Consider the following 17356-nt stretch of genomic DNA (forward strand, 5'->3'; position numbering starts at 1 on the left):
AGTCAGTTTATTCAGGAAATACTGTTGAACCGGCAGAAAATGGAATTGGTGAAAATGAAATAGAACTTGCTAAGTCGATAGGAGGAGAAGGTTTTGGTGATATGACTACTGAAGACATTCAAAAATTACTGGTAGAAAAAGAGGCTGTCAAAGCAGATATGGTGGAAATGGCATCAGAGGTAAACCAAATCAATTCAGAGGATGATAACGCAGATGAAACTCTGAAGTCCTAAATTTTACACTAAAAAGTATATGGGAAGGTATAAACTTAGCTGAACAATTAAAATCTTATTTTTTGAATGCAGATCCTTCGACTGAAAGGAATACATAGTTCAAAAGGGAACTTCCAAAGCACCCAGCTCCATACAATAAAATTTACAAACGTCTATTACAAGCAAAAGCAAACAATCCCAGATTACTGATTTTTTAAAGAGACTAGAAGATACACAAAATCTAGATGCTGCAGAAGAAAGCTCAGAGGGTAAAGATATTATACAACAAAGAAAACATTCTCATTTGATTGTACTTGGCAGTGATGAAGAGAAAGAAAATTAAATGAACGTACATTATCTGACATACAGTTTATATGTTGTTGTTGTTGTTGTTGTGGTGGTGGTGGTGGTGGTGTTTTCTGGTGTAGGGGAAAATTACACCATATTGCACCTCCCAAATCAATTGAATTTACATATAAGAATTGCTTGTGCAGCAGTTCAGTTTATATGTATCACAGTGGGTAAGACGTTTGTTCAGTTATTATTATTTTTAATAAAAATTAAGTTTCCAATAGCTATAAAAAATGATGTATTTTTGTTATCTTTTGGAACATAATCCCCTTTTGTACTGGTTCTTAGTGCCAGTACAAAAGAGTTGTGCATTACATGAGATTTTATAGGAACCTAATTACCGTGTTATATGAGGGTTACCTGTAAGTTTGTTAAGTTACACTTTGTATCTATCTTGGATTTTCAAGTACTTTTATATTGAATTCCACTGCATACTTCTCTAAAGTAACTACTGTCACCTTTTCATCTTGGATCTACTAATATTTTCCCTAATACTTATATATCATCTTATGGTCTCCAACATATCATTTACTACCCTTTGAATACCAGTCTGCTCTTGCAAGCATTTATGCCTAATAATTTCATGGTGTTCTTGACCTGTTATCACCTAATATTTCTACTGTTATGTTCTTCGGTCACCATTCACCATTGGACCACCAATGGATTTATTCACCATTGTCACCACTCTGTCCCCATTGGATTTATTTATTATTACAACTGGAATTATCTTTGGTTATCATCTAGCTGTCTGTACTTGTTCACTTCCAATTGGGTGAATGGTTATATCTTGAATTTTCTATCCTGAACTTTCAATATAATTTTTATATACTGTAGTAAGGCTTTCCTTAAACAGCCTCCAAAGCTTTTGATGCAAAATAACCCTACCATTCGGACTGCAGACAATTAATCTTGGCCTACTTTCATCCCACAGGTCATTTCTAACCCTTCCCTTTGGATATCAGTTAGCACTCTTTTGAATATCTCCATCTAAGGATTTCATGTTGCTCAATACATGTTATAATCTCAAATTTTTGCTGTCATATTCCTCAGTCACCAATAGATATATTAACTGTTCACTTTGATATATGTGAACGATTCTCACTTAGATTTAAAAAACAAAAAGGTTATCAAACTCTTACAGGGAGCTAAATGATGTTCTAATAACTGAAAGAAAAATGGAGGAGAAATTTTTGAAGTTAAACATAAGAACGGTACCTGAGGTGGTGGAATCTATCCAGTCATATTAAGGGAGGCAGCAAAGGAAGTAAGCAAACCCTTAGCCATAATTATGACAGTATCCTTGGATTTGCACATCTCAAGGACTAGAGATGTGCAAATGTATCTCCAAATCACAAATGCAAATCAAAGGTGACATGAGTAATTACAGATCTGTTAGTTTAACTTTTGTTCTGGGAAAAGTAATGGAGTCACTGGTTAAAGAATCAATGCATGATCATCTAGATAAAGCTGAAGTTATAGTTCAAACAAAACATAGGTGATTTAAGGGGTATTATTGCCTGACTAATTTAATTCAATACTACAATGTGGCCACAAAGAAGTGGATGCAAAAATTAATTTTTATATCATACTTAGATTCGGGAAAATTTTTGATAATGTTGCACATAAAAGACTGCTGTACAAATTGGAGGAAAATGGTATTAAGGGTAAGGGCAGGTTGCTGCTATGGATAAAAGGATGGTTGAATGGGAGAAGACAGAGAGTGGTAATCAATGGACACTACTCTTTGCAGACTAATGCTGTTAGTGAAGTCCCCCAGGATTTGGTTTCGGGACCAATGTTCTTTTCTACATTTATCAATGATACTGATGAAGGTATATCCAGCTTAAAGTAAAAGTTTACTGATGATACAAAGGTCAGAATGGTTATTAATGACAGTAATGATGTTATACTGCTGCAACAGGACCTAGAAGAGTTGGGCAGATGGACTGAAAGGTGGCAACTGTAGTTTAACATTTACAAATGCAAACTATTGCATATGGGTAGCAGTAACCCCAAAGTAACGTACCTACTGTGCAGTACTATAGAAACAATTATTACCATTTTTAATAAAAATTAAGTTTCCGATAGTTATAAAAAAATTATGTTTTGTTAGCTTTTGGAACATAATCCCCTTTTTGTACTGGTTTTTAGTCCTGTATAACACGGTTGCACACTACACGAGATTTTATAGGAACCTAACTACTGTGTTATACGAGGGTTACCTGTACAGTTTGTTAAGTTACAATTTGTATCTATCTTGGATTTTCAAGTACTTTTATGTTGAATTCCACTGCATACTTCTCTAAAGTAACTACTGTCACCTTTTCATCTTGGATCTACTAATATTTTCACTAATACTTATTAGTAAAAATAATAAGAGTAGTTTACCTTAATATAGTGCGTAGAACACTTCCGTATGATACCCTCCAGAAATTAAAACGGAAAAAAAACGAAAACTTACCGGTACATTAGAGTAAAATATAAATAATTAAATAATCAATTTAACACAATTCAAATCAATTTAAAACAATTAAAAATCAAATTAATGCAATTAAAAAATCTAACGAAAATATTCAAAACGATTTTTAATTGTTTTAAATTGATTTGAATTGTGTTAAATAGGAAGGAAAATCGTTTTGAATATTTTCGTTAGATTTTTTAATTGCGTTAATTTGATTTTTAATTGTTTTAAATTGATTATTTAATTATTTATATTTTACTCTAATATACCGGTAAGTTTTCATTTTTTTTTCCGTTTTAATTTCTGGAGGGTATCATACGGAAGTGTTCTACACACTATATTGAGGTAAACTCCTCTTATTATTTTTACTAATATTATTATCAACGTAGAACATATTGAGTAGTACAGCTCTGATTCATACTAACTAATACTTATATATCATCTTATGGTCTCCAACATATCATTTACTACCCTTTGAATACCAGTCTGCTCTTGCCAGCATTTTTGCCTAAGAATTTCATGGTGTTCTTGACCTGTTATTACCTAATATTTTTATTGTTATATTCTTCAGTCACGATTCACCACTGTCACCACTTTGTCCCCATTAGATTTACAGTCATACTTGGTTATAATGAGTATGAAATTTTCAAGATTATAAATGATGCCAGAACTAGGGGACATAAATTCAAGTTACAGGGGGAAATGTTTAGATTGGACTGCAGGAAGTTTTATTTTAGCCAGCGAGTTATAAATTACTGGAATAAGTTGCCTACATGGGTGGTAGAGGCTGACAGTTTGGGGAAATTCAAAGGTCATCTGGATAGTATCTTCAGGTCAGGGAAGCACATAGGATGATACGTTTAATTTCCTTTTCTTTTATTATTATTATTTTTATTATTTAAAATTTTTTTTTTTTATCATTGTTTTATTGGGTGTTTTTTTTTTTTTTTTTTTTTTGGCTGGTGCAGCATAAGCCATAGGCTTTCTTGCACCATGCGGCCATTACTAATACTAATACTAAATAAAAAGATCATGGCTGTAATGAGCAAAAAGCTATAATGATTTTAATTTACACTATTCCCATACAATCGCTCACTGTTATAATGAGTGTACTACACGGATACACTGAACAAATTTTGGTAACTATGCAAACATTCATAATTGCTCGGATTGTCGGAAAAACCCAATTCTTGGAATAGAGGAAAATGAAAAGAACGACTTAGCTTTATAACCACCTGCATTGGATGGTTTATGACCTTGTCCTTCCCGGGGACAGAGCTATACAATAGTGCACTGGCGTTCTACTTGTCGCATTACCCTATTTACAGAATGTTTTGTATTCACTGAACCATAAATTTATTTTGGAACATCTAAGAACTCTGTATGCATTTCGGTCCTTCTTGGAATGTTGTATGCATTTCAGGCTTCGAAGAACTTTGTATGCAGATCACTTTATAATTTTAAAGTAAAATCAGTTCAAAACGAACCCTTCCTTTGGAAACATGTCTACTAACAAAAGAAAGTGTCTGTCGATTTGCGAAAAAGTCAAAATTATTCACGAGTTAGAATGTGGTGCAAAAAATGTTGAAGTGTGTAAAAAGTTTTCTTTGTCTTCCTCAAGTGTATCGACATTATGGAAGAATAAAGACATTTACATATCGGCACTGGAAAACAACATAACAGAAAAAAAAATTTGCGAGGTTACAAATGTTGAGGAAGCATTGCTTCAATGGTCCACCACTAACAAAGAAGTGCAACTGAAGATCCAGCCAATTGTAACAACAATTGGCTGGATCGATTTAAAAACCGTCGTTTATGCAAAAATTAGTGAAGAATCTCGATCTGCAAATCCAATAATGGGAAATGAATGGATTGACTGTGTTTGGGCAGAAATCAGGAAAGATTTCAATGAGAAGACATCTACAGCAGTTGTGCTACTGCAACAGGATCTAGAAAACTTGGGCAGATGGGCTGAGAAGTGGCAACTGAAGTTTAACATTGACAAATGCAAAGTACTGCATATGGGTAGAAGTGGCCCCAGAGGAACATACCAACTGTGCAGTACTACATTAGAGTGGTAGAAAATGAAAAAGACCTGGGAGTGATTGTGCAGTCAGATATGGTTTTCTGAGCAATGCAGACAAGCTGCCAGAGCAGGTCATCGCATATTTTCAATGATATACAGGAATGCTAGCAGGGAAAAGGAGGTGATTATCCCTTTGTAAAAGGAAATGATCAAGCCACACTTTGAGTACTGCATATAGGTCTGGATGCCTCATTTTAGGATGTGAGTTGCTTGAGCGTGTACAGAGAAGGGCAACAAGATTAGTGAGGGGAATGAAGGGGTTCTCTTACCAGGAGAGGCTTAAGTTCTGCAAATTGCAGCGGATGGAGATTAGGCACCTGCGAGGTGATCTGATTGAGGTTTATAAGGCTTTGAATGGGTTGAGCACACTGAATGCTGATGGGATTCTTCCACTTGCTCAGATTATGAATCCGAGGGGGCATAAATTCAAAATGAGGAAAGACAGTTGTAGAATAGATGTGCGGAAATTTGCCTTTAGCCAGCGGGTGGTTAATTGCTGGAGCAAACTTCCATCTGTCGTTGTGGAAGCTGATAGCTTAAATAAATTCAAGGAGGAAATGGACAAATTTTAGAGGGAATGGTTGTGTGAATTTTTTTTTTCTTTTCTGACTGATGCTATACAAGCTGATACACTTGCTTTCTTGCATCATATGCCTTTATTACTACTACTACTACAACGCCAACAAAACAGGACTTTTTTATAATTTGGCACCTGACAATACATTTATATTCAAAGGGGAAAAATGTGTTGGTGGAAAAAAATCAAAGGCTTACTTGACGATGCTCGTAAGTGCAAATATGACTGGAAATGATAAAAAAAAAAAAAAAAAACTGTTTGTTATTGGAAAATCATTAAAACCTCAGTGTTTCAAAAACATAAAGAAACTGCCTGTGGATTATACTGCAAACAAGAAAGCTTGGATGAATTCAGATATTTTTCGGGAATACATAAATGATTGGAATAAGGAGCTATTCAAAAATAAGAAAAATATTTTATTGTTAGTTGATAACTGTCCTGCACATCACCAGATTCAAAATTTCTCCAACATTAAGCCAGTGTTTCTGCCTCCCAGTGCGACATCAATATTAAACAAATGGACATAGGTGTAATCAAGAGTTTGAAATGATTTTAAAAAATATTTCTAGTTCTACATCTGATCAGTCAAAGAGAACAAAAACTTACCAAGTCTATATCGATATTGGATGCTATAAATTTATTGAATGATGCGTGGAATGTTACTTCAACAATCATATTGAATTGCTTCAGGAAATCGAAATTAAATTAAAATGAAATTTCAATTGTAGAAGATGGAAACAAAGAAAACAACTTACCATTATCCGAATGGTTGCTACGTAACAACATTGTAGGTTTTAATACAGATAACATCGATGAATTTGTAAGAATCAATGACAACTTATTAACTAGTGGTCTTCCTACAGAGAGTGATATTGTAGATGCTGGGCTCAACAAAGACAATGGTAATGGCGATGATTGTGATGATGATAGGATGACAACTGAAAGTGAATCAAAAGAAGTGCCAAAAATCCCACAAGCTCAAGGTGCATTGGACACATTAGTCAATTTCTTTGAAGAAACTGAGGCAAGTAATGAGATTTTTAACATGTTGAGTGTTTTAAGGGGAAACTTAAGAAATATCAAAGTGAAATCTTTAAAGCAAACATCAATTTTAGGATTCATAAATAAAGACTAATTGAAATCATGTTTATTATTAAATAGTATTGTTTTTAATTACAGAGAAATAAATTGTGTTTAGTATTATTATGGTTTTAAAATTACAGACAAATAAATTGTGTTTAATATTAAGTGTATTTTAGTTTATACAAGCATATTAATACAAATAATATGTAGGTATATACTTATATTGTTTTTTCTCTCTAATATTTCCTTTGTTTTTTTAATCTATCTTTTTATCAAGTTATTCAGAATTTTAAAAAATTGGAGGTAGATATTTAACACATCACTGATATTAAGTGTTCATTGTTTAATGGCTCCAGGGATTTCCCCCATCTCTGCTATCACGGATCAGGGTGCCTCTGTAGCCAAGTGGGAAGGAGCAACAGTGCATAGCACATGATTCTTGATTAGACTGGGGTTCGAGCCCGTCACCACCAAATACAGAGGATGCAGAAATGTCAGGGAATGACCACCGCATATTTCCGGAGCAATATGGCCTTAGTTGCTAATGCTCCTAAAAACCAAAAAACAACAACAACAACAAGCTATCACGGATATAATGAGTAACAGTTATAACGAGGAAATTTTGTTGGTCCCTTGATGCTCATTATAACCGAGTTCAACTGTATTTATTATTACTGGAATTATCTTTGGTTATCATCTAAGCTTTTGATTCGGATTGCAGACAATTAATCTTGGCCTACGTTCATCCCATACGGCAAAGGTTGGCAACCTTTTTTGAGTGAACAGCCATTTTTGATCTAATTAAAAAAAAAACAGAGAATGAAGAGCCGCACCTCAGCTGGGAGAGACAGGTTTAAGAAATGGAATAGACTGAGAAGGTGTTTTATTAAAAAAATATATATTACATAATTTGTAATATATATTATAAATTATATTTTTTCAAATATTATTTATTAATACTGAAAAAATGTAACAAATATCCAATTAGGTACCAATTAATGTGACTTTTATTGCTGAACTTCTTGAGCTAGTCTCTCAACATCAGGTGAGAATACCATAATTTTCATCTTTAAACATGCTGAGAGACTCACATTGGTCAGATGGTTTCTTGATTTATTTTTAATATAGTTCATGTTCGAGAATTTAATACAGTTTCGAAATTAAATATAGTTCATATTTAGAGGGCAGTCTTTTGCCTCTAAATCCTCAATTTCAGTTTTAAGGAATTTTAGTCTTGCCCTCCACATTTCCTTGAATTTTTAAGTCCGCTAACTCCATTTCAAATTGTGCTTCAATGTGGGCTAAAAGTTAAAAGAGCTGCAGTTACATGTTCAAAGAGCCACATGCGGCTCGCAAGCTGCACATTGCCGACCCTTGCCATAGGTCATTTATAACCCTTCCCTTTGGATATCAGTTAGCACTCTTTCAAATATCTCCATCTAAGGATTCCATGTTGCTCATTAGATGTTATAATCTCAAATTTTTGCTTTCATATTCCTCAGTCAACATTGTATATGTTATCTTCAATATATGTGAATAATTCTAACTTGCATTTAAAAAAAAAAAAAAAAAAAAAAAATTCTGTATATTGTAATAAGGCTTTACTTATACAGTCTCCAAAGTTTTTGGATGCATAATAACAACAATACTATTTGGGCTTCAGTCAATTAATTTTGGCTTACGTTCATTCTATATACTTTTATTTTAAATGCTGGAACCCTTAACAGCGATTTTATTGCTTCTTGATCTACTAGACTTGTCACTCCCATACTTAATTACTTATATGAAATGTGCATCATCATTTCATTTTTAGACTACAGGTGACCCCCATTTAATGCTGATAATTTGTTCCGGAAAAACAGAGCGCTAAGTGAATCCGCACTAAGCGAGTGCCGCATTCCCATAAGGTAACATATGTATTTGTGAGTTGCATTTGGTGCCATAGGATATTTCCTAATCAATAATAAATGGTAATGAAATGATGCACAAATATCAGTCAAAATATTTTATATTCAAATATTTGTACATATATAATTATGTGGTAACTATTTATGAATCAAAATTAAACTTATAATTCCAATTAAAATCATGAATTTAATTGATGAATTTAATCATGAAAAATATGTCGATTTTAGGTTGTACTTTGGCCCTCTTCCTGGTAAACTAAAAGGGGTTTGTTTTAATTTTAAATCCCCCGCAGTATTATCACCCAAGAATAAAGACAACCGATCCTTCCCCGCTTTGAAACCTGGCATGTTTTTTCCTTCTTTCAATATGAAACTTCTTTCAGGCATTAGTTTCCAAAAAAGTCCTGCTTCATCTATGTTAAAAACTTGCTGAGAAGTATAACACATAATACCCCTCTTCAATAATTTTAACAAGTTCTTTTTTTAAAGTTTCAGCTCCTTGATCTGCACTTGTGGCTTCTCCCTGGATTTTAAATCTATTCAACCTGCCCTTACTAGTTTTAAATGGTTCCACTTTTTCTTTTTTTTTTTAGGTGAGTTTACTTCAGATATAAGCTAATCTCTCTCTGTCTTTTTTTTTTTTTTTTTATAATATTTAACTAAACTAAATTTTGCAATAGATATTATCTTCAATAAAATTAGTTAAAGTCTCTCCATTTTAATCCTAATAGCCGACCTAGCCATGGTTGCTTGCAGTAGAACAGCTGTCTTTCCCGTTGCTAAAATTAATTCATTATTTTTTATAATTGTTCTTACAGTTAAACTTGCCAGTCCTAAATTATGGCACACATCCGCTTGTCATTGATCGGAATCGATTCACTTCAAAACAACTAATTTAATTTTCAAATTCAGTCTTTTTCTTACATTTGTAGTCTTCGTTCTGCGTCCAGACGTTGCTTTTTCATTCTTATCTGCCATTATTAACTCTTCGAAAATGTAACTGCGCTGGCTGCATTAATTATGATACAACATTTGATGTCTAGCGCTGTACTGAGTGATGACCAGACTTCGGATAAATGCATATAACACAAATATTACAAGCAATATACTTGATAATTTTTTAAAATATTGATCTCGGAACTACATAACAAGTCACTGTACTGCAATTAAATTAGCATGCAAGAAAATTTCACTGAGCGTGGGAAAATTTCTCAAGTCAGCGTGGGAAACATTTAAATGCTTTCCTATTCATTTAGCATTAGCATTAGCATTAGTAGAGGCATTTGATGCAAGAAAGCAAGCTTATGCAGCATCAGCCAAAAAAAAAAAAAAAAAAAAGTAACATAAATAAATAAAAATAACCACTTCCACTTCACCCCTCTGTTCGTTCGAAATACCTGTCCAGCTGAGCCTTAAACTTATTTAGGCTATCAACTTCCACGACAAGGGATGGAAGTCTGTTCCACCCACCAACCACCCGCTGGCTAAAGGCAAATTTCCGCACATCTATCCTACATCTGTCTTTCCTCAATTTGAATTTATGCCCTCTCAGGTGATTTTTCTGAGCTAGAGGAAGAATCCCATCAGCATTGAGCATGCTCAAACCATTCAAGGCTTTGTACACCTCTATCAGATCACCCCGCTGGTGCCTAGTTTCCAGACACTGTAATTTGCAAAACTTAAGCCTTTCTTCGTAAGAGAACCCCTTTGTCCCATTCACCAATCTAGTTGCCCTTCTCTGTACTCGTTCCAGCAGCTCTACATCCTTCCTGAAATGAGGCCTCCAGGCCTGTATACAGTACTCTAGGTGTGGCCTGACCATTGCCTTATACAAGGGAATAATCACCTCCTTATCCCTGCTAGAAAAATTCCTATATATCATTGACAATACACCATGAGCTACTCTTGCAGCTCGTCTGCACTGCTCAGAGAACTTCATATCTGCCTGCACCACCACCACCCCCAGGTCCCTTTCATTCTCTACCACTGTCAGTGTAGTACCACAGAGTTGATACGTTGCTCTGGGGTTGCTGTTTCCCATATGTAGTACTTTACATTTGTCAATGTTAAACTTCATTTGCCACCTCGAAGCCCATCTGCTCAACCTTTCCAAATCCTGTTGCAGCAGCATAGTGTCAGTAGTGTCCTTGACAACCCTGCCAACCTTCGTATCGTCTGCAAACTTGGACATTAAGCCTGATATACCATCATCAATATCATTTATAAATACAGAAAACAATAAAGGCCCCAATACTGAACCCTGAGGGACTCCACTAATAACATTAGTCCACGATGAGCAGTGTCCATTGATTACCACTCTCTGTCTTCTCCCCCTCAACCACCCCTTTATCCATAGCAGCAACTTGCCTCCAATGCCACACTGCTCCAATTTGTGCAGCAGTCTTCCATGTGCAACAGTATCAAAAGCCTTTCTAAGATCCAAGTATATAATATCAAAGTTATTCCCTGCATCCAGTTCTTTTGTGACTGCATCATAGTATCCAATCAAATTGGTCAGGCAAGACTTCCCCTTAACAAAACCATGCTGTGTCCTAGCTATAACTGAAGTCTTGTCTAGATGATCCTGCAGTGCTTCTTTCACCAGTGCCTCCATTAATTTTCCGGGAACAGAAGTTACACTCACAGGTCTATAATTACTTGTGTCAGCCTTTGATCCCCCTTTGTGAATTGGGGTCACATTTGCACATCTCCAGTCAATGGGTACCTCCCCTGAGTCCAAGGAAGCTCTCATAATTATGGCTAAGGGTTTGCTTACCTCCTTTGCTGCCTCCTTTAATATAACTGGATAGATCCCATCCACCCCAGGTGCCTTTCTTGTGTTTATCTTCAACAATTTCTCCTCCACTTTGCTCTCAGTTATTACAAGATTCTCTAGCTTACTGCTAGAGTTGAATACACCTCTGGCATTCCCCTCGCTGAATAACTCCTCATGTGTGAATGTCGATGCAAAATATTCATTTAGTTTGTTAGCTACCCGAGCAGGGTCATCAACAGTTGACCCATCGATCTCAAGTGGACCAATCTGATTCATCCCCTTCCTTCTAGAGTTTACATAAGTAAAGAACTCTTTGCTGTTTTTCTTCGCATCCCTTGCCAAGGATCTCTCGTAATCTGCCTTCGCCTGCCTAACCTCCTTTGTAACTTGGTTACAGATCAACTTGTATCTATCATAGGCGTCCGTGTCACGTGTTAATTTGTATGTATGCCATGCATTTTTCTTCTCTGCCATATGCCTCATTAGTTCATCTGACAACCATTTAGGCCTAAACCTTGAACAATATTTCTTAGTTGGTATGTAAAGCCTAGTAGCTTCCACAATAAGTTCTTTGAATGCTTCCCATTTTGAATTTGCTGTTGGCAATATCATCAGTTGATCAGACTGTATAGAATTTAAATACTGTCTCAGTCCATTGTAGTCGCCTTTACGAAAGCAATACCCCTTCCCTTTACCCCTAATGGTAGTCACCTCTTTGAGTAACTCCCACTTCAGCACACTATGATCACTGCCACCAAGTGGTTCATTTATCTGCAGATTCTTAATGCATGAAGAATCACTACTGATAATCAAATCAAGAATATTACTCCCTCTAGTTGCCTCCCGAACATGCTGATGTAGAAAACAATCATCCAATAAATCCACAAAAGCCTTGCTACTGTGTGAGTGACCAGCCCCCAAATTCCAGTCAATATCTGGGAAATTAAAATCCCCCATTATAAGACTCTCTGATTTACTGGCCCACTCTATTTCTCCGAACAGTTTCTTATTATACTCATCAGAGTCATTAGGCCTATAGCACACTCCTACTCTCAATTTTGATCTCCCAATGCTTATGTCACACCAAACTGACTCGACACTGCACTGTCCAGCGATGTCGACTGGCTTCACTTCCTTGGATTTTATGTGTTTTTTAACTAATAGCATAACCCCTCCTCCCTTCCTATCCTGTCTATCCTTTCTGTAGACATTGTACTCCCCAAATTCCAGTTCTGCATTTCTTATATCTGTGTGACACCACGTCTCTGAAATCCCCACAATATCTGCCTTTGATGTTTTGAGCAATACCTCAAATTCATCAAATTTATTTACTAAACTCCTAGCATTGGTGTACACACAAGTATACATGCACCTGTTCTTTTTCTTAGCTACCCTAACACAACCCATGTGTTTACTTGTACCCCAATGATTCCCAGCAGTCTCTGAAATATCCTGCATCTTATTTTCCAGGCTGCGGCTCATTCCAATAGAAGCAGTGCAAGAATTACTTTCACCTCTGCCAGTGGCTACTGTTAATCTATTAGTCCTTGTATCCCCCCAATCTAGCAGTTTTCCGACCCACCTAACATTGCCTCGATAGCATCAGCAAACATTCTTGCACCCTTTCTATTTAAGTGTATCCCATCCCTGTAGAAGCAGTCTCTCCTGTTAACAAGTACAGACCAGGCTGAAAAAAATTCTACCCCTTGAGCCCTGCACAATCTTTCCAGGGCCGAATTGATTGACAGGGCTCTCATCATATACTCCCTCCTATCGTGTCTGGGCAGAATTGCAGACACTTTCAATTTCAACCCTAATTCACGGCTTTTTTTCATCAGTGACCTGTACTTGTCAAGTAATTCCGCCGGTCTCCTACTCTTAATGTCATTAGTGCCAACGTGTACAACTATATCACCTTTTGTGCCCTTAAAAGATGATATCCGCTCTACAACGTCATCAACTTTTGCTCCTGGCAGACATACCCTGGTCCTATTCCACCTATCCTTTTTACAAAGCATGTTTCCCGTTTCCCTGACAATAGAGTCACCAACAACTACTAGTTCCTTCGGGACCAGCGCATTCTGCCTTGGGGGTTGCTGCTGTGTTCCGCGATGACCAAGTGCAAGCTCTGGCATTGGTGTGGGCAGCTGAGAGCTTGATGGGCCCCTCACTTGTAATCCTTCGAGGGCATCCACCCTATCCTTCAAGCTCTCATATAGGCCCATAACAACGCTGAGTTGTCGCCTTATCTCCTTACACTCCTTGCATCGCACACACACAAAGACATCCCCCATGGCAGTATCATGTCCCATACTTGACTGCTCCGCAAACATCAAGCAAATAGTGCATCTTACAAGGCTGTGATTCAGAGGACAACTGCCCCCCTCAGTTCTCCCCTGGGCCACAGCATTCCCATTAGCTTGAGCCCTTTGCTTTGCTGCTCTGGTTTGAGTCATGATTTAGATTTACTTTCAATAAAATTTCAATTTCTGTACAAAATTAAATCCTAAACTTGTATCCAAACACAGTTATAACGCTATATTTATGTTTCAGTAACGAGTGTTATCTACGAAATATTTACGTTTCAGTAACGAGTGTTATCTGCGAAATCCCTTTATATAACTTTCGTATCAAGTTATGTATTAATTATTTGTTTTTACTAATTATTTATGTTACGTAACCTAAGTGGTTATATGTATAATTAATTATGTTAAATAAAATTAATTATATTACGTTTGTAATCTAAGTCGTTATATGTATTTATTTAAACGTACAATTTAACTGCTAACGAAGTTCAACTAACGCTATCTAGTACGGTATATCGTATCACAAAGGCGGGAAAATTACGAACGGTTAGCGGAGTTGAAACACGTGGAAACCTTTACCGATACTTTTATGCAATTACAAGGCCGAGTAAAGAATAAATACACCAAATTAATCAGAAAATCACAAAATAATGTTATACTACTAAATTTAAATCAAAAGTTTTAGAAAAACAATAATTTCAAATCAATAAATAAGAAAAATCCACTTAGCGGCTTTGAAAACGACCGTCTCTAGTAGCCTCTTTTCGAGCTATCAACTCCATCAAATGAAACGATTTCATTAAATATGCCAAAAATGCAATCTGTAACAGAGCATTATAGTGATTTGTGACAGCGTTATAGTCAAATATTGTTATTGTTGTTATTTGGTTTTTAGGAGCATTAGCAACTAAGGCCATATTGCTCCGGGAATATGCGGTTGTCATTCCCTGACCTTTCCGCATCCTCCGTATTTGGTGGTGATGGGCTCAAACCCTGGTCTAATCAAGAAGCGTGTGCTACGCACTGCTGCTCCTTCCCACCTGGTTACAGAGGCGCCGATAGTCAGATATGGGTTATAATATAAGAACAGCATTACAGCGTATCAGCATAAAGCAATCTGCGTTATAACGAGGGCCTGCTGTATTCTATTCTAATTTTCCAAATATCTTCAACCTTTCTGTCTACAGAATTCAGTTATTCTATGTATATCTTCCAGCTATCTATTCGCACTATATTATTTCCACTGTATATTACTTTCTCCTTGCCTACATTTCACTACTGTATCTCTAAACACACATTTTACCAAAAGCAACTAGAGAGGTCACTAATTTTATCTTCTTTGTGCAGCTTTCTTTTAAGTCTGCTTTTCACTATAAATTATTATGAGTTCCAGGCACTCTCTCTAATGTGTTATTGCTTTAGCTTCAGATTTTTCTAAAGCATAAGACTTTAGCTTATGAATCGATTCAACTGGATATTTTCCAGCTGATTTTTCTCACCTCAACTATTTACTACTCATTACTTGAAATTCCAGGTATCTATTTTATACTCTATATTAGGAACTATCTACTTTTTCGTAAGTCTTTCGGTTTTTATTTTCAGCTCTTATTTTTTGGCTTCTTACAGTGCAAGCATTGGTATTAGTCCCTTTTTTTCTTTTCTCTCTCTCTCTCTCTCTCTCTCAGGGCCCTTACTAAAAGGCGTTAAGATCCCAGCTAGCTCCAGTAACCTTTAAATCTTTTTCTTAGCTTTTTATCTTTATACTTCTTTTTTCTCGTTCATAAAGCTATTAGTGCAATATGAGGGTGATACGAATGTTCCTCCTGTCTTTAACCTCTCGCTATCTTTGCCTTTTTTCTCTACACTTTGATCCCTTCCCTCTCCTCATTTCGCTCCCTTGCCGTATACCATTTGTTTGCCCTAACTTCATATACATAATCTCCTTAAATTCATTCTAAATCGGGTAATTCACTTATAACCACTTATTTTTGCTTCTAGATTAAATTGTAAGCACTTATTTTTATTTTATTACCAGTTACTTCTTAATTTACCTTAATTTATTTTGTTCTACAATATACATTGCATTGGGACTACCTTGTCCATATTTTTGTGAAAGTTCTACTGCTTTACCCTCCACAGCCCCATTTGTTCTCACTCAGTTATATTCTTAAATTTTATTTTCTTCCACAGGTATGGACAAGTATAGAAACACAGTCTTTGATACATGATCAGGCGTAGTCCCCTGATGAAATACCCATTATGTATCAATATTTATTTTTTGCTAACATCAGCTTTTAATTTTATAATTTCTCCACCTTATAACCAAACTTGCCCCTATATCTGATGCTGGCTGTTACTCCTTATATTAATTTAATCATTTTTTGCTTTACAGTTCCTTCTCTAATTGGCTATTCAATTTCATTAAAATTTTGCTTAATTTTGCTCAATTCATTAAAATATATAGGATATTCCCATTCTTTCTCTCTTTGTCATGCCTTCAACATTTGCAATTTCTGCTATCTTTCTATTAGTTTTGGCATTTTGTCTAATTTACACATCCATCTTCGCACTTTTTAACAGACCTATTAATTCTACCTCGCATATATATATATATACACACATATATATGAAATCAATTGTTTCTGAATCTTACCAGATCCAATGCCGCAGCAAGAAGTGGTGGGTCTGGGATGGTTCCTGGTTGGCAAGCCTCTAATAGGAATGAAAATCGAAACATACCATCTTGAACAGCTTGTATATTTACAAATTTGCTTTCTTTTAAAACTAAAAATTCCCCATCTTTCAATCCAGGTTCTGCATCACATGAATTTCTTCTAATAAAATCTAAATATATACAAAGGAATGAAAAAGAAACACATTCCTTAAATTTTAATATTAAATCTTTAAACATTAAACTGTTATTAAAATAATTAAAATTATTATTCATAATTTAAAAACACTAGCAAAATAAATATATTAGTACTGCAAATTTGATATATTGATCACGTGATAATTAAAAACCAAATATTGATACTAGTGACATATCACAACCACTACATCGACATATTGAAAATAAATTTTTATACTATTCAAGATAACTGAAAACCAAACATCAACACTAGTGACAAAGTATCAGTACTTAATGGGGAGCAATAAAAATATAATAAATAAAAGAATAGCAGTACAGAACTACAGCAACAAAATAAGAAACTTCTTTTGCTACTACAGATTATGCACAGGATTATACACAGGAATATTCTTATTAAAATAAGAATATGCCTGTCTCGTGTACATATGTATTTTACACTGAGTGGACAAAAATCATGTGATAACTACCTAGTAACGGCTAGTTCACAAAAGTGTTCCATAGGTATTTCCATCCATGCTTGCTGCATGCTGTCCATAATTCCATCACATTCCTGGGTGGAGGATCCACTAATTTCAAATGGACCTTTCCACAGCATCCCAAAGATGCTCCACAGGGTTAATGTCCGGTGAATGGGGAGGTCATTCCGTGGTGGTAAAATTTGTGGAATGCTCTTTGAACCATGTTCTAGTCACCATGGCTCTGGGAGGAGGCGCATTGTCCTGCTGGAA

General features: G+C 35.6%; 1 protein-coding gene across 1 annotated transcript in view; it reads right to left on the reverse strand.

Moving 5' to 3' along the window:
* The window catches only part of unc80 (unc80, NALCN channel complex subunit), a 1843891-nt gene that overhangs the window by 1290279 nt on the left and 536256 nt on the right, over positions 1–17356 (reverse strand). The window contains exon 20 of the mRNA XM_090378420.1: positions 16413–16603. Coding sequence (XP_090234546.1) covers positions 16413–16603 — 191 coding nt within the window. The remainder of the gene's footprint in view (positions 1–16412; positions 16604–17356) is intronic.

The sequence above is a fragment of the Mastigoproctus giganteus genome, chromosome 7 (genome assembly GCF_048544385.1).
Source record: "Mastigoproctus giganteus isolate SK-2022 chromosome 7, ASM4854438v1, whole genome shotgun sequence".
NCBI classification, from domain to species: domain Eukaryota; kingdom Metazoa; phylum Arthropoda; class Arachnida; order Uropygi; family Thelyphonidae; genus Mastigoproctus; species Mastigoproctus giganteus.